The 19,791-nt window shown below is 38.2% G+C and overlaps 1 protein-coding gene across 4 annotated transcripts in view; it reads right to left on the bottom strand.

Moving 5' to 3' along the window:
• The window catches only part of IL6R (interleukin 6 receptor), an 865,016-nt gene that overhangs the window by 487,731 nt on the left and 357,494 nt on the right, over window positions 1–19,791 (bottom strand). For all 4 annotated transcript variants that reach the window (XM_044080645.1, XM_044080647.1, XM_044080644.1 and 1 more), the window contains exon 6: window positions 12,655–12,799. In XM_044080645.1, the coding sequence (XP_043936580.1) occupies window positions 12,655–12,799 (145 nt within the window). The remainder of the gene's footprint in view (window positions 1–12,654; window positions 12,800–19,791) is intronic.

Below are 19,791 nucleotides of genomic sequence, written 5' to 3'. Positions count from 1 at the left end.
ATCCTACATGGCCTCAAATCTACAGGCACAGATATTCCTGGACTTCATAAATCAAACACCCTTAACCAAATAGTGAATATTCCTACTAGAGGCTCCAAGATACTGGACCTCATGCTCCCAAATATGGGAAAACATTGCACCCCATCCTCACTAAAGTCACCTCCCTGGTAAGGTTCGACTGTAAAGTTGTCACCTTCAAAATCACCTCAGTAATCCCATTAACACCATAAACAGTTAGGAACTACTCCAATGAAAATTACCCTTTAAGTGATGGCTTGTCAAATTTCAATGCCCCTCCAAACCCAAAGAACACACCAGCCAATGCTGAATTGTTCTCAGAGTGCTTATTTGACTTGCTTGCTTGCCTGACTATTGCTGATCTCTGTCTGCATTTGATTTTCCCTCCCAACTGCCCAACTGTTGTTGTAGTCTTAAACCTGGCGCCTTTTGAATTAATCTGATTCCGGACATCTTTCCCAGTTCCATCTAATTCGCTCCTTTTACTACGTATGCAGAGATCAGTTGGGCAGGCCCGCTCCCTTACTCTCTTAAACTTGAATTATCTTTTGTTTCCTTCCTTACCACTTACTTAAAAAATAAAATGAAATAAAAAATGCACTTTATTAAGCTGCTTTTACCATGTCTGTGTTTCTTCTTACTTTATTACTTTATTTTGCTTTTTGCTGCTTGTTCTTAAAAGTGCTCAGTTGCATTTATTCTGCTGCATTTATTACTGCTTGTTAGTAGCCTGACTAAATTGCACCCTTGTGGCAGAAGAGTGTGGATATAGCTGTGTCTGAGCTGGGAATTGCTGGAGGAAGGATCACAGTGTGATTTCCTATGGACGGACTAGTTTTAAACTGTTTAATTTCACCTGTATACAAGCCTCACATTTGCACATAGCTGCACACAGCACAACAGGGGTTAGCGGTGCCTTGTATAGATGCAAACACCTAGAAACTATTTTTCTCTAGACGCCAGTCAGTGAAACCCTCCCAGGTTCCATGCTGTTCTGTAGGCAATGCAGCTATGCAATTCTGCACTGCAGGCAATGCAACTGAGCACTGAGCAGTGTCTCGTCACTTTTCATCCCTGATTTTCTATAAAATAAGTCTCCTTGTTAATCCCATAGCAATAGCTGATCTAATTTTCCCTCTCACAAGGTAGTACTTAAGAATTGACTGCTACTATTGACAATCAGTTTTCTAACATTTCTCGAGCCAGCCTGATTGACATGGGCATCCTGAGGCAATGTAGCAACTGCCTCATGTATACTGGCAGCCACTCGGTCCTAAAGCAAACAAATACAGTGTGTGAGAGGTATAACTATACCATGAAACTAGAATCAGTCCTCTCACATAATAATAAACAAGGCATCAAACAGGTTGTCAGCACACACCTCTCCACTCACACAAGATAAGGTCAAGACACATAAACCTCATACACGGAGGTACTCACTAACAGCCTACCAAAAGACCAGAGACCTTCTAAGCGCAACAACCTACACATACTGGTACACAAACAGAATCCACCTCTACACAAAACACACATATCAGTGTCTCAACAATTAAGACCTTAAGGTAAAACATCTCAAAACCTAATGTTGTAGTCATAGGCAACTCAATAGTGAGACACACAGATGTCCCCCTCACCAGGTCGAACAAGGAGAAGGTCACAATCAGTTGCCTGTCCGGTGCCAAGATTCATCAAATCACACTTGCACTCAAGTCACTCAGCAACAATTGCCATTATGACCCTGTCAATATACATGTTGGAGTGAATGACTTGAGGCGTACTTCTCTAGACTATATGAACAGAGACATGACTGATCTCTCAGATTATGTGTCCCAGGCAGATATGTCCCTAATCCTAAGCAGCATTCTACCTTCACCTAGGATGATGCCATGATGCAGACAAAAAATTACTGATTTCAATAATTGGCTTAGTTTCTGGTGTCACTCCAGGGGGAATCCAGCTAAGACAGCTGGGAAGACATGATCGACAGACCACACCACTTTGCCAGAGATGGCCTTCACCTGTCTCCTCAAGGCTTCCAGATATTGGCAAAGATGCTTGCCTCCCCCATAGTGCCTTTTTTAGGCAATGTTAAAACAACAAAACTTCCAACTTAAAGAAATCCACTAGAGACAAACTCAAGGCCAAGCTGCTTCAGTCTAGGAACATAAACAGTAAAATGCACTCCCTGAAAGCACTCCTCACCTAGAAAGATGCTACTGCAGGTCCAAATAGCTATAAGCAAAATACCCTACCACATCATCACTAGCTACAGGTCACCCACCATTAACCAGGAGAAGCACACCATCTACCTGGACTTGCTAGAGTTTCTCAGTATACAGCCAAACCTCTTGATCATGGGAGATTCGACTATCCTTCCATCAATTGGGTGACTTACACAAGCACAAACATGATTGCTCCGAGGTTACAGGATTTTGTTAATTAATTCAAATGCCCTGGAATAGTTGGTCTGCACCCCACAAAGGGCTCAAATTTCCTAGACATAGTGCTTACCAGCATGGGAGGGGGGTTCAGTGCACTACCTTCTGTGTCTTGCCCTCCCTGGTAAGGTCAGATCATAAATCAGTCTCATTTGAAGTAAAGATAATTCCTGACATCCCCACAGGAGCAAAGAAAACTGATAAATTTCTCCAAAGCAAACTATAGCCTACTAAGTGATGGTATAAACAGTTTCAAAGTCCCTGCTAACACAGCCTACAGTGACTCCTATACAGAAGAATATACAAATGCCCTTTATAGCTACTTAAACAAATGTATTGACTCAGCTGTACCTGACATGACTAAAACCAGGTCCTCCTGAAAAAAATACAAGCCACCCTGCTTGACTGTAAGTACAAATAGTGGACTGTAAGTACAAATAAGTTATATAACAACAGAAAGAAACTGATATCTAAGAACAAGAGGCAACTTACTGAACAGAGGAAGAATACCCTCCACAGCTTGAACAAGCAAATATCTTGCAAAGTCCTCTAATGCTAGTTATGAAACCAAATTAGCATCCGTAGATAAAGACAACCATAACGCATTCTTTAGCTATGTCCGAAACCCAAAAGGGAATGCCCAGCTGTGTGCCAAACTTATAGTGGATGGTATCACTCACACTGAACCTGAAGAAATTGCCAACCTACTAGCTGACAGATTTGGCAATAATCCCCCCCCCCCAGTCCCCACCAGTCATACCCCAAAGCATTCCAGACACCAGTCCTCTATCAAGTATCTCCAAAGAACAAGTCACACAAGTGCCCTCCAAGAGCAAAAACACACCCTCTATGGGACCAGATAACATCCCAGGTTGCTTATTAAACAATTTAAAACATGACCTACTGGAACCACTTGGCACTCTCTTTAACCATAGCCTGAGCACTGGCTTTGTTCCGACAGAGTGGAAAAAAGCAACATAAATCCCCTTGAACAAAGCGGGTCCATCAACTGACCCAGGAATCTATCAACCCATAAGACTAACCAGCCTTATCTGCAAAACGATGGAAATAATTGTCATGGACCTTATCAGCAAGGACACAGGCAACCTTCAAATTCTTGACCCAACCTAGTTTGGTTTCATCAAGAGTAGATCTTGCTTATTAAACCTGGTGGACTTCTTTGAGAATGTCTCCAAACCCCTGTATGAGGGCAAAGCAGTACATACCACCTATCTTGAGTTAGCTAAGGCTTTTGATGCAATTCCCCAATCAGGGATCATTGAGAACCTCTCCCAGCTGGGTATTAACCCATATGTCACTAGATGGGTAGCCAATTGGCTCACTGACAGAACACACACTGTCAGAGTTGGGGAATCCACCTCCACCAGTAGACCAGTTACCAGTGGGGTGCCACAAGGATCTGTGCTGGGCCCTCTACTGTTTGGAATCTATTTCACTGAGGTCCAGGAGAAGTCTCCTTCAAAGAAGAAGGCTGATAAGCCTGTGGCTTACCAAGTTTGCAGATGACTGCAAACTGGACGCAATCATTGAGTCCCCCAATAATGTAAACATATTACAGAAGGAGCTGACACAGACAAATAATTAGTGCCAAAGTCATGGACTAAAACTGCATGCAAAAAATGCCTCATTATTCCCTTTGCCAAAGAAGTAGCTCCTGCTAATTATGATATAGATAGCACCCCTCTAAGCTCAAACCATATGGTGGAAGACTTGGGAACACATGTTGATAGCAATCTAAACTTCGATAACCATGTGTCCATAGTGGTAAAGAAAGCCTCCCACATTGTGCATCTCATAAGTAAGGGCACTGCGTCAAGACTAAGATGGTTATAACTCTGCTGTGCTAGATCCTTATCAGATCACTAATTGAGTACAGTGGTCCCTTTTCCATGTATCTCATCAGACACCTGCAACAAATAGAGAGACTGCAGAGGTTTCTAACCAAGAGAATCCACGGCCTCCAAAATGTGACTTACATGAAAAGATTGAAAGCTCTGTCACTGTAAATGGTATCATACAGGCTGCTGAGAAGTGACCTGTGCCTGGCCTACAGAGCAGTCTCTGACTCTGCCCTAATGTAAATGCTGCACATCCGCAAATCAAATGGGACAAGCGTCACTCACTCCAGGGATCTCAGCCAAACCTGTGACACTAATAAAGCATGAGACAGATATATCTCCCAGAGATTGCCACTCCTTTGGAGTAAGCTCCCACTTCATTTGAATCAGAGCTCCTCAATGATCATATTTAAACGCAATCTTGACAATTGGATGGGTGACTGTAAATTCACCCCAGGGAGTGGCACCTACATCCCTCATGGATGGGGGTAGTCTGTTCTGATCAAAGAATCACTCTCCTAACAATGACATCTAACTATGGTCAGTTAAAGAACACATGTTTCTTACATGGCTAGGCTTGTAAAGGCCCTAGGGCCATTAGACTAGTAACGTCCTATGAACCTATATCAATGCTCTGTGGGACCACCAAGTGTTATGAATCTACAGATCTTGTTTGTGGTTATCTGCAGCCTATGGATATTAATGCAGTGAGTTTAAAGCAAATAGTGGTAGGCAGTACTCTGATTTAGGCAGTCACAGTTGTAGCTTCACTGCTTTCCTGTATTCCAGTGGTAATAGCAGAGAGTATTTATATGCTAACGTTAATTGTCTAAGTGCAATGCTAGTAGGGTCTATATTATATCAGCGAATGCTTAAAAAAGCGAACGCTGATTGATCGACCTTATGTAAGCAAAAGCTTACAATCTCAAACTGTCAGATCAGCGATTTTTTTTCCTAGGGAAAAAAAATCACTGATCCAAAACACATACACACAACACAAGCACACCAAACAAACAGAAATCCACACACATACACCTAAAATCTGACACCTAACCCTACACTAAACTATGCACACACCACTAACTATCCACTTACCTTAACCCAAACTCTAACCCTATGGTCCATCACTATTGCACACTCACCTCACCCGCTCCCTAACCCTAACTACCTAAATCCGCCCTAACCCTCATGTCCACTCAATCGCACACATACCTAACCTGAGCCCTAACCCTAACTCACCTAAACCACCCTAACACTCACATCCACAGAATTGCACACTTACCTGAATCCGACCCGTAACTTTCCACCGCAGCACTGAAAATACCAAAGCAACAGAAACCGAATTCTTTCCCTAGGAAAAAGTTCAGGTTTCTGCTGCTTCGATATTTTTCACTTTCGCTAAAATAAGGTCGATCAATCAGCGTTCACTTGTTTAAGCGTTCGCTGATCTAATATAGACCCATGCTAGTAATATTGTCCATATGTGCAGCAAAGGTGAGTTGCTGATTAAAACTTACGCCTAAGTATTTTTGTGCTATAATGCTAGGTACAGTATAGGGGGTTAGTGATTTGATAATATGGAGTTAGATTTTAATTTATAGCATGTGTCAAAAAGAACAGAGTTTTTTTACAGGATGTTGGTAAGCCATTTCACAAATGAGGTGAAATCTAGTTGTCATTTTTCTTATTGTGAAATGAGCTACCAGAATGTAATATGGTATCATCTTCACAGACAGTACAATTAAGGAAGAGTAAGTCAAACAGCAGATTGTTAATGAATATGAAGTAGAGAATAGGTCCTAAGACAGAGCCTTATGGCAGTTCAGATGGGAAGCTACCTTTTTCAGATTTTGCGTGACAGCAAAAGTTCTATTGGTTAGGCATGTGGTTAACCACTATAAGGCACTTTCACCTATACCAAAAATTGACTAGTGTTTTAATTAGAAGTGCATAGTTGACTGACTCAAGTACACATTTCAGGTTAGTAGACAGAGCTCCTGTTAGGTGCCCTTTGTCCATGGCTTCAAATATGTGATTTGTTAAAGAGAATAATGCTTAATGTACACTATATTTGCTATGCAGTCCATGCTATCTGTGTGATAATAAGTCATATTTAATGATATGTTCCACTAACTGGTAGTACAGACATTCTTCCATAACATTATTGGGCATGGTATTGAGATCAGTCTGTTGTCAGAGGCTGCTTTAGGGTTTTCAGCTTTTGGGACTGGTACTATAGCACCACATTTCCATGAAAAAGTGATTTTGTCTGTGGTAAGAATAAAACTGATAATATGCTGCAGAGGTTTGCATATATCTGTTGCTGCCTTTTGGAGAAACTTAGGGTGCAATGTTGATTGTTTTACTGACTTATTTATGCCCACTATTTTTATGTTTAGAAGAAGTTGCTATAAAGTGGAATGGAGGGAGTTTGCAGATGGAAAATAAAATGTTCACTTTAGCTCTATTAATAGTTTATGTGATATGCGCATTATGAGAAGTGTGAGCATTGCCTATAAGAGAAAGATGTTATAGAACAGATCAGTATTATGGACTGAATGGCATTACTTGAGAAGGGTTCTAGGCCATTTGTCATTGATTTAAATGTTCTCCAGAATAGTTTGGGTGAGTATTTGCATGAAGACTCTGTTTCTAATGTGAGATATTTTTGCTGAGTTAGATAATGCTGCTTGCTGCCTAAGTTTGTGATTTGCTGACTTATTTTCTGATATTGGACATCTGTCTTCCAGATGCGCCAGGCATCTCCTCATTCTTTTATGAACTTTCTGACATCTGGAGTGATCCATGGGCATGATATACCCTTGCATTTCAATCAAAGGGAAGAGACAGCTTTGTATGGGCCGCAATATGTTCAGTAGTTGGTTAAGTGCTGTCACTGGGTTGTTGTCATTGAGCTCACAGTTTATTATCTACTGCTAATCATGGAAGGATTTTGTGGGAATTATTTGTGATATCATCTTGAGTGACTTACCAAAAAAACAGAAAGCCTTAATATGGCTGTGGTCACTGAGGGAACTAGGTAATATAGTTGTGTTTTGTGTTTTTTTCAGAAAGTTAGATAATATTACATCTAGCATGGAGGATAGGATGTGAGCTTCAGTTCTGATGGGCACTGTGACTGAGTGAGGTTATGTTCTCACAGATACTGTCTCCTAGGATGGTTAGCATAGAGTCAGCAGGGTAGTGATGAAGAGGTCCAGGTAAATGGCTGTTAGCTTTAATGGGGAGGAGGGAGGTATATGACAGCAGCGTTAATCTTTAGTGAATTATTACCAAAAGACATTTGGGCCATTAGTAAGTTTGGATTGCTGTCATTAACATAAGGGTTGACTGCAATAGACTGGCTTGTATGTGGATGTTGTTACCTCTTCTATACCTCAGTCTATTATTGGAAAAACAATTGTAGTTTTTATGAGTGTAACATGATTTCTACTGCTCATTCTTAAACCACATTTTTGTAATGGTCATTATGACTGAAAAATTCTGTAAAACCCAAGTTTCCAGCACGGACCATTTATTCTTTATGTTGTGCAAGTTTGTAAGACAGTATTGAAGATGCACCACTTTGTGTATTGAAGTTATTGTGGGCAGTTTGGTGTGCAGGCAATGAGTCAGGGTTTAGTTTTATATTTCCTGACACAATCAGATATAGCTCTAGTACCAATGTGAATGAGCGTGCAGTGTTCAGAAGTAGATTGGTAGTGTTTAGAATGTAGTATTTGTGGTGTGAATTTGTTTTAGCTGTGAACAAGGCACAGGTTATGAATTTGACCCCCCATTCTGGTAGTGTTACATATGTAAATAGTATGGCTTTACCTAGAAATGCTGCATGTTCAGTGCACTTACTGTAGGGGATGGCAGTGAGTGCTTGTTTTTGTGTGTGTGTGTGTGTGTGTGTGTGTGTGTGTGTGTGTGTGTGTGTGTGTGTGTGTGTGTGTGTGTGTGTGTGTGTGTGTGTGTGTACACGTCTGTGTATTTCAGTATGTGTCTGTGCTGTGATCAAATAGTTTGAGGTGAAGAGGCATGCCATAATAAGGAATGTTAGGGAAATGGCCCAATTTTTCCGGACCAAAAAGTTTACTGGTCTAAAGGTACTAGGATACTGAGACAGAATTGCATCCTTATTTCTGTGCTGTGTCTGGTATAGGCTCTTAAGTGGTGAGGTTGGTCTTCCATTTGTAAGACCAACAGTTCCACAAAATACCTCTAAACACTTAAGCTTCCATCAGCATATAAACAAAACCTGATGGAGGGACAGATTCATTAACCAATACTTTCCTCTTCTCTGGAATAAACTCTTTTTATAAGTTAGATTGAGTGACACCATAGCATCCTTCAAAAACAACCTTGAAGACTGACCAAGCACCCACAAGTTTATCCCAGGCCTATTGGAAACAGTAGGAAGCCCATGAAGATGGGTATCAACACAGTGTAAATGGTTTCATGACTTAATTGCCTTGTAATTCCTATGATCCTGTTCTTGTGCCATGTAGAATATACGATTAAACAAATTTAGGTCAGACTTGCATCACTAAGCTTTTCATTATCTGTCAACTATTAGAAGTAAAACATTAACAACTTCTCTGCTAATATTTATAAATTGATTAATTATCCAATTTTCTGCTTTAGCACTTTTGAAAAAAAAAACAGTTACTCATATTGTGCTGTACTAAGATATATTGCTGGATGATCACAGTAAACTCACAGTTGCTCACTATATCAAGCATCATGACTATTCTCTATGTTAAAATAAAAGAACCAAACATTATTATTAAATGCATTTAATATCAAATATATTCTACTATATCTTTCTGTCAACAACAATTATTTACAGGCCATTGGTGCTAGGAAACAAGATAGTGTTTCATTCCCTTTCAGTCTTAAAATCTCCAAGGTATGTAATAAAATTGTCCATATCTCTTCCTAAAACAACTCTGACTGCAAAAGCATGACAATGACTTTCATCTATGTATTAAACTAAGTTTAAAAACTATATTCAGATAGATTAAAATCAATTTATTTGTAAAAAGCCTTTTCTGTTTGTATTAGTTGTGTATGTTTAATATATTATATTTTATTTGAAGACAGAAAGCTTGTCCTACTGCTAAAATATATGTAATAAAATCATTATTTTATTTACTTATTTTGTTACAAATATTTTCCAGCAATGCTGCCTTTCTGTGTTTATATTTGATTTCAGATTCCTTGCCTATAACTCAGTAGGCTTGCTCATTTCCTTGGGAAAGGCAAGAGACAGGTAACAAACTGTAAGGCTCAAACTCTGGTGAGGGGTATCTTTCTAGATTGTTCTGCTCTCATATACTCCAGCACTTATGACGTACAAGAGCAGTGGGCAAGTAGCATGGACATTTATCACATGACCATCCCTAATATGTCTGCCAAACCCCATCCTTAAGAGTGTAACCCACCTAGTGCTAAACCCATTGTCTTTTTTTATAGATGTAAGATGGTGCAGAAGCTCCTCAGTCCCCATCCCATCCAGTTTAATCCTTAAGTACATGCACCCCCTAAACAAAGCAGGATTGTGAATACCACTCTTGTACTCCTAAGCAACCAGGTCAGCTTGTAGACTCATTTTACTAGTACTGAGTATTGTAGTCAACTTGTCAAATTCAAGACAAATTTCTGTAACTGATACTAGTGTACAATTGGTTAAAATTATTTTTGTAATTTAAATTGTACAATTGAAATATTTACTGAAGTTATATTTCTAAAATTATTCCTGCATGTTCAGATTAAGATTTCACAAACTTTTAGATTTGTCGTTATTGCTATGATGAGGAGGGAAGGAAGGATGGAAGCTGTTATGAGTATAGCTGAGTAAATGTCACTGACACCATACATAGTACTGACTAGTAAAAATTCCACCTTCCAACTGTCCTGCACAACAATGAAGTCGTGACACTGTAATGAGCTGTATTACAAAACAAGTTGGCCATTTGTTGCTTTGTGCAAAACAGTCATGTTGATGGTAGTTGTATGGCTACTGAACCCTGCAATGCACTGTCCAGGAGATGTATTTTGTATTGTAGCATTATATATTGCCCTGATCAATACACTTAACAGCTATGCTTCAGCCCTGTTCTTCCACTTTCAATCCTTCATCATTTGTCAAGCAATTTTACTTTTACATTATTCAGTCATTATTTTCCATTTTAACGGTGTCACTCCAATTTGCTACATATTGATTCGAATAATGGTTAATGCCAGTACACCTTTGATTTATTCCAAATTAATAGTAGCTCAACTGCATGTTTTAGTTTGCCAAGCAGCAATGAATTCTAATTAGCAACTAGCTTTTAACAGGCTGCTACATGCAGTAGAGTACAGTGGTTCAGGTGAATTAGATCTGTGGCATTTATCTTAGAAGACTGATGTTTAAATTAACAGTTGGGAAAACTACGTTACCTTCACACATGATTTAATACAGTACAATGCAGACAATGTTTATATGAGACTGCATAATACCTCTTTTTATTATAGTTGCCAATATTTTTGGAGCTTAAAATATACCAGTTGCCTTTTTGCTACATCATAGTTCACTGCCAAGGAAATGAATTTGTTGTCATAGGCTACTATTCAGCTGCTGACAAACAGTGAAGATCATTTGAATAATTTAGTATAGCTTTTTAAGGTTGTAGTTTCCACACTTGTATCATAATCCCCTGGCACTGAGCTTTTTTTATTTTATTTGTTAATCACGAGAAACACTAGACACAGCTCTGAGCCGCTCAGTGAGCAAACGCTGCTGATAGAATCAACCTAGGACTGCAAGGTGGGACTTCTTAACAACTCATAGCCTCAGTGGCTTTATCCTTGGCAATAAACTTCCTGAAAACCGATGTGCCACAACACTAAGAGGAAGAAAGAAGAGTGAGTCTTCATGTGGGTATAATCTACTTCTTTACTGGATGGGTACTATATTCTATGCAGTATTACCATCTCTTTGGCTGCATGAAGAATTAAATATAAAGAAAATATAGATGAGTTTAATTTGTGCGGTTTTAAATAAAGGATAGAGCTGAATATGATGATTTACAGAGAGCAATAAAGAACTGTAGGACAACCTAAAATATCCTTACAGTAATGATACCTATACACCTTTTTTGGAAGTTGTTAACGAGACTTGGAAAGAAGAATATTGTGAGCAGAATTTGGATCTTGGTTTGCCTGCTGAACTGCATGTGACATATTTACCTCAGTACAACATGTTACTGTTGGAAACAATAAACTGGGGAAAAGATACACTCATCTTCATCTCAGTACAACATGTTACTGTTAGAAACAATACATTGGGGAAAAGATACAGTCATCTTCACCTCAGTACAACATGTTACTCTTAGAAACAATAAATTGGGGAAAATACACTCATCTTCACCTCAGTACAACATGTTACTCTTAGAAACAATAAATTGGGGATAAATACACTCATCTTCACCTCAGTACAACATATTACTGTTGGAAACAATAAATTGGGGAAAAGATACACTCATCTTCACCTCAGTACGACATGTTACTGTTAGAAACAATAAATTGGGGAAAAGATACACTCATCTTCACCTCTGTACAACATGTTACTGTTAGAAACAATAAATTGGGGAAAAGATACACTCATCTTCAACAGTTTATTGCTGGTGCCATTAAACTGGGAATATATTCTGGAGAATTGTTTTACCCTATTAATTTTTATTATGGCTGCCTATGAAATCACAGATGTGATAAATATGAGGTTAGATATGAACTACTGACAAATGTATGTCATCCCCTATGTAGAATCTTTCGTCCCTTTATATGCTTTTCAAAACTTACAGTAATGCCATGCAACCATATTTTTCCTAGACTACAGAAGGCTTTTTAAGAGCATTGTTGAGGTGCAAATTCTTCTATAGCAATGAAAAAGGGAGTATTATTAATTCTGATGACCAGAGCCACATGCATCAAAAGTATTATTCCGAGCACCCAACCTTTATGAAATTGCACACTTCTAATGTATTCACAATCTGTTTATTAAACTTAAATGACAAAATCATATCACTGCTGGAAAATATTTCATTTATAACATGACTATAGAAGTTATGCAGCACAAATCAAATTTTTTTTATGTATTCACAAAATATAACCTAATTCTATTCATGGTGCTGATTTCACTGTGCTATGCAATATCTGCAATAATAAAGAAATGATACAGAACAAGGAGTTCATAAATAGCCCATACTAGTTTACAGTGAGACATCATCACAAATGTTTGGAAAAGAGATGCATCAGTAAGCAGAATGATGAACCAAGTGGAATTATACCTGTCCACGGGGTGTTGCTAACCTCCTCACTCCATTCACTCCACGTGCCATATCTGAATTCTTCCATGCCTCGTACCTGCACTATGTGTTTAAATTTCATCCAAGCATCATCAATCATGCAGGATGTTTTCAAAACTTCTGGCATCTAAAAAATAACAGACAAATATGTCTTTTTATATCTCACTTAGTAAAAAATAGACTTTTATGATACAGTATGCCTTTTGTCAAATTTCCTCTTTGTAAATTGCTTTCAATCTGTAAAAAGAAAAAACAATCAAAGCAAACAAATAATCCAATAGGTAGCCAAATATACAAAGAAAGCTTGCTGTAGTTAAATAAGAATAAAATAACTAAACCAGCAATTTTGCAGAGTATTCAGGGTTGGATCGTACACAAGGCAACCTGGACAACTGCCTATGGCTCAGTGCTAGATGGGTGGCCCCATAAACATTAAAACATAAAAACAATAATATTACAAAAAAACTCCTCCATATGTGTCAACCCATGATTACCTGGGTCCACTTGGCTATTCTGTTTTGATTTGTGACAGGTCTGATTTCTTCTCTTTCACTGGTTCAATGTACAGCTATGACAGAGAGAGAGAGAGACAGAAAGAGAGACAGGGAGAGAGAGAGAGACTTTCTGTAGTTTGTCACAGTCAAAATGGACCAGCAAAAGACAAATCTGCAGTAGAATGGTCTTTTTGGAAAAGCTGTTACCAGACTAAACATGTTGTCATATTTAGTGTGGAACTGACAAGTAATTATTTTGTGTGTGTGTGTGTGTGTGTGTGTGTGTGTGTGTGTGTGTGTGTGTGTGTGTGTGTGTGTGTGTGTGTCCACGTGTGTGCATGTCTTGTATATGTGTACACTTTCACACATGCAAAATCCCTGATTTTGGCTCATATTTTATCCTTTAGTTCATCTCCCTAAAATCATTCATGCACTGGTAAATCATTTAAAAGAACAGTCAGACAATAATAGCAGGTATTAGATTTTTATAGCTCTTATTGTTTAGAAAGTGCTTGCATATTGATGCAAAACTTGCTATTCTGTTAACTTTTATGTAGATAAAGTATTTATTTGGTACACATCTGACATTTTTCCTTGCTGGTTTGCTTTGTCTTTATTTCGGTGGTTCATTAGAGAGTCATTCTGTTAACTATTTAAACTACTATGCATGGCTTATTATCTATAGCAAATGTTACAGTCTATTTCATTTTATAACTTTGTTGTGCTTGGTCTGTTGATTATTTTATTGGATATTGAGAAGAAGCTGAAATGATTAGAACTGGTCTACATCTAAACTTGTTGTCCTAAGCCTGTAGTATTCTGGCTTAAGGATTTTCAATTTTAACTCCTCAAGGACATTTTCCTGCATAAATGTATAAGTTTAACTCCTCACAGATGCTTTCCTGTATGATTTTATAACTATAACTCCTCATGAATGCTCTCCTGCAAAAGTAATGTCAGCTGTAAGCATTCCAGTTTTATTCAGGTTTGTGGTCATAAAGAACTTGCCTTAGCTGGATCCGTATCTCTTAACTTCAAGAATTTTGGGTAAAACCAAAAATAATGGGGGGAAGGCACAAAATCAGGGGAACATTTTCAATATTATCAAATTCTCTTAAAAAGCTAACAGAACAACAGTTTTGCATCAACATGCATTTTTTTAACAATAAATGTGGAATTCTAATGCCTGGCATTATTTTCTGACTGTAATATTCAGTGTTTTATAAGAAAATCTAACATTTTACAAGGGAAATGGCAAAAAATATGAGTCAAAATCTGGAATGCTCTCCAAAATTCTGGACAGTTGAGAGGTATGATTGGATTCATTGTGCATAATTAATATAATTCTGTGCAGTTTGGAATTTTTATAAATACTTGTTTGGATTTATTTGGAGAATATGTGCATGTCTTGAGTGGTTACGTTTTGCAAACTGCAATAATTTGGCACTTTTAAATAAATCAAACTTGTTTGTAATATATATTTTTAAAGATTACTGTGCTTGTTCCATCTGTTTCACTTTAATATGCATCGAGTTCTTAGGAAAATAAACAGTATAATACATCTGAATTTTAAGTTAAGTGAATTAAGCACAGTCTGCCTCCATCTCCAATTTTGCAGAACATGCCTGATTTTATCTCAAATTCGTGCCTGTCCATCATTAACTTCTTTTATTTTTCTTATGTTTAATTGGTACTTACGTATTATCGCAACCACTTTTTCGAGGTAATACCGCTCGCTTCATGCTGTGTTGATTTAACTGTAAGTATGTACAGGATCACATTGGCAACATTAACTTTATTAAAAAGCCTTGTTTAGGTAGGAAAAGCGGTATGACATGTGAGGAATGACTGCTTGTTTCAAGCTATGCCGTTTCCCCGACATCATGTCACTGGAGATACATTTTCCCACAGCACTTTTGTGTAACACGCATTCCATCTCTCAAGCCGCGAGCCGCTTAATGTAACAGACTCACATGCTGAAAGTTGTCCACTTTACTACTTCTTGACAGTTACAAAAAAAGAGAAGAGACCAAAAAAAAGGGGGGGGGGGCAAAGCTGTCAAACTTTGTTGTGCAGCATAGTTTCTTAATAAAGGTGATGGCAGGGAATGCGGTGACAAGCCTTAATATCCTTTTATTCCTTCTTACTGATACCATTATCAGCGCTGACATGCGAGGAGGAGTACATTCCGACGGCTCGTCAGTGCATCAGCGATCAAGAAGCGGCGAGCGCAAAAAACAGCATAAGTACACCAAAACCATGATCTGCACCATTTCCCATGATACCCCTGCCTAAAACAACCTTTCAACATGAAGGAAAACACACTTCTTGACATAACGGCAGCATGACCGTCTACATCTGCGCACGGAGAAGCGAGCGGTATTACCTTGAAAAAGTGGTTGCGATAATACGTAAGTACCGTTTAATTACATCAGGTTATAGTCAGTTAATAATGCCAGTCAGGGTTTCATGGTTCATATTGTTCAGAAAATGCATGTCAATGCAACATCTGCTGTTCTATTAACTTTTTAAGTGAATCAGAGTCGTCTGGCCTTTAATGCACTGAGCTGTTGATGAACGGCTTCCTTTAGTAAAAAATACAGCGTTTGAATCCTTCCACATCCATTTGCTTACTGTGTGATGCTCAGACAGTCACTTAACCAGACAGTGTTCTCAGGTTACCCTTGAAAAGGGACACTTTGTCCACTGTGTTTACCTGGATAACTGGATAACTAATAAAAATAAATAAATACATTTGTCTCTTTTTGGCCTTTGTACCTACACTGTTTCTAGCTTTGTTAAGAATTCTTGAGCAAAGAAGTTGAGAAGTATTTTGGTCTATTCCTTGTAGAATGTGTGGCTTTCTGGCAAATTGCTGTGGATTGCAGTCACAAAATAACAAGAGGCATGTGAGTTTCATACTTTGTATCTTTCAGAAAATGCTTGGTAATGCAAAGCTTGTTATTCTATTAAGTTTCCAAGAATTATGAGAAATATTTATAATCTGCCCTGATTTAGGTTCTTTGTTTCTGATTCTTGAACTAAGAAATTTAGAGGACAGAGGGGAGTTGCAATGGATTATACTGTGCACTTTTGAGAGCAACATTCAATGTTCAATGTTCTAAATTCAATCTCAGTGCCTAGAAAGACCTTCAAACAGCCTGACACCATAAAAACTGGAACAAATACTATTAAGTCTAACCATTGACCCAGATTAGATTTAAAAATACTGATAGACCCCTAATCCATAACAGGATACTATTCCACCAGAAACAAGCTCTCCCATAAAATGAATTATTTAAAACAGAGGTTTTACCAGACATAGCATTTACCAGGAAATTATTATTATTCCTAGTATTGAATAAATGTGTTTTCTTATGAATACCCAAAATATTTCCAAAAGCACAATCTGTAACACATTTATAGTTATTAAATCACGCCTAACTAATCTATTTTAATAGTAAATAAAAATAAAGCCTTAAGCCTATTATGATAACTCCTAACCCTCATACTACATATCTTCCTAGTGAAATGCCTTTGTATTCTTTCCAGTCTATTCAACTGGGTGCTATTGTACCCAAAAACAGAGCCACAATATTCTATGACAAGTCTGACTATGGTTTTGTTGATCTGTAGAACCATCTTATCACTACTAACAATGGTTCTAAAAATATTATTCATTTCACAATAACATCTTCTAACTACATCCCCACAGATGAGAATCAAAACTCTGGTAACCTTTACCACGTGTATACTAAAGTTACTAGAATTATTTCTTTACTAAAAGAATATTGTATTGATTAATATGGGATTAGATGGATAACCAACTGGCTGATAGGGAAGAGATGTAGGATAAAGACTGGTCATATCCTCTTGGATGACAAGGTATTAATAGCAGGAGTTCCACAGGGTACAGTGTTGGATCCAGTATATTTGGCATTTTTATTGCCAGTATTCCTATTGACAGCAAGGTTGGGAATGCAATTACTGAATTAATTAACCAGTTTTCCTTTCAGTCACATTTGGATACTTTTTTAAATGGGCCATGTCAAATGATATGATGCTTAAAATTAGTAAAACTTGCATTGTGCATTTCTGAGATGGGAAACCAAACTAAAAGATTTAATGCAAAAAAAAAAAAATTCTCAACGTTGAGGACAAAAAAGGCCCCTCTCAAAGTTGAGGACCAAAAATGGTCTCCCAAAAGGAGAGGGGAAAAAACACTTCTGCTCTCAAACTGCAGCAAACCACTTACTACAAATTTATCAAGTCATTTCCTACACTTGATGTACCACACTCAAAACACTTCAGGTCTTCAAACTGACTGTAAATTCAGATTTGGCATTCATTTCCAAATGTTGGCACTGTAATCTAACCATCTGCATCTTCTGATCATGCCCTATAATACCTTGTACCAATAGCAGCTGCCAGTTTTGCCAAACCTAGCTATATCTCTGGTTTAACACATACAATACATGCAGAACTTGAGGCACTTCTCTCAACAAACATGCAGATCCTAACAAGCTGGAAAAAGTAATATAGACATTTGCTGACTTGGATACAGGATAGTGATATAAAAAGAAATACTTCTGTAATGGCCTCTCTACTATGGATTAGTAATCAAGGAGCCTCAATCATCAGCACTGACACTGGCGAGAGACAGCCAATAAGAACAGTAATGGACGGTTTCATGTAAGACAATTTTCCATGGACCAGCCATCATGCATGCATAATAAATTACATATGTTTATTTATTTTTTTATTTGACATTTGTTTAATGGGGAGGCCCGACTAGACTAGAAGTCCATTTTCAGATGAGACCCAGAGAGAAAACTCCAAAGTACAATAAAAAGACAATTGGCAATAATTACCAAAAAAAAAAAAAAAGCGTACATTCTGCTTAACTGCATAACACTGAACTACTATGGTTGAGAGGTATGTAAACCTAATGGCAACCTTATTGACTTTAAGTTTATAACAGCAATATTTAAAATCTGTCACTATTACTTGGCTCTTTCCCAGATTTATTGTTCAAGAGCTTGATGGTGTGGTCTGCAGGTATGCAAAACTCATTAGTGTTGCTGCTGCCAGGGATCACTCTCACTCTTCACTCTCTCTCTCTGTCTCTCTCTCTCACTCACACACACACACACACACACACACACACACACACACACACACACACACACACACACACACACACACACACACACACACACTCTTACTTCGTCATTCATACCTGCATTCACTCACATCGCTCTCACTCTCCTGATCTCTGACACACACAATCACTTCCTCAGTCATACCTGCAGTCACTCACCCATCACTCTTACTCTCTCATTCTCTCTCACACACAGTGACTTCCTCATTCATACCTGCATTCACTCACACATTGTTCTCACTCTCCCGATCTCTCTCACACACACACACACACAGTCTCTTTTGCTTTCATGCATGCATTCACTCACACATGTAGGCTGAAACATAGACACACACACACACACACACACACACACACACACACACACACACACACACACACACACACACACACATGAATTCTTCTACTTTCATGCATACATTCACTCACACATGCAGACAGACACATAAACACACTCATACACACATTAACTTTTTCATTTCACTCAGTGCCTGGTAGCCCGGTACCAAATGATCCACAGCCCAGTACTGGTTCATGGCCTGGTGGTTGAAGACCACTGATTTACACAGTATTTTCAGATGCAGCTCTCTGCATCAAGTAGAATTTTTCCCAAGAGCACACAGGGAACACACTCCAGACCTGGGACTAGACTGTCTGTCTCTCCAGATCCCAAACAAGACACACTTTGGAGCACTGTGACTCAGTTTCAAGTAGCTGACACACCCAAACTTGGGTATTTGATTTTCACGCATGCGCGCGCGCGCACACACACACACACACACACACACACACACACACACACACACACACACACACACACACAAACTCTCCTGGGAGAGGCTGGCATAGATTTCTAGCTGTGCCCCTCTGCCCAGACTATAAGGTGACCACACTGCCACCAGTCAGCCACTCTAAGGCTCATATAAGGGTATCCAATTATACTGAGTAAAATTAATACTAATATAAATAGTAGTGGATAACCAAAGCAGAAAGGCTTTTAGAAAGTACTCCCAGGATGTTAAAAATATTTTATAAAAGACCAGCCACAATGAAAGGTATAAAAATATTTAATAATAAATAATAAAATAGAAACATGAGAATGCTAAATATCTAAGTACAATAAACACCAGAGTTTCAATCACAGGAGATATAAAAATAACACGCTTGGATAGATTAACTCAGATGCAGAAAAAAAACAGTACTTAATTATTCTCACTGTATTTCCTGACTGTCTAAAGAATAATTGTTCCCTAGTTAACAATTAATACAGCAAGGCAAAATGAGATGCTGAGATGCTTACTTCCACAAGGCAAGTTGATGAGCTTTAAACTAGACTGAACTAAATTAACTCAACTGAACTGTGATAATTGATATAGATCTTTATATCATGTTCCAAGAAAACAAAACAAATTGCTCTGAGAGTTCCATCTTCTCAGTGCTGGTTAAAGAATGACATCACATTTG

The sequence above is a fragment of the Protopterus annectens genome, chromosome 8.part0, assembly GCF_019279795.1.
Source record: "Protopterus annectens isolate FY-2018-M chromosome 8.part0, PAN1.0, whole genome shotgun sequence".
In the NCBI taxonomy this organism is placed as follows: domain Eukaryota; kingdom Metazoa; phylum Chordata; order Ceratodontiformes; family Protopteridae; genus Protopterus; species Protopterus annectens.
This window is presented reverse-complemented; position numbering and strand designations above follow the sequence as displayed.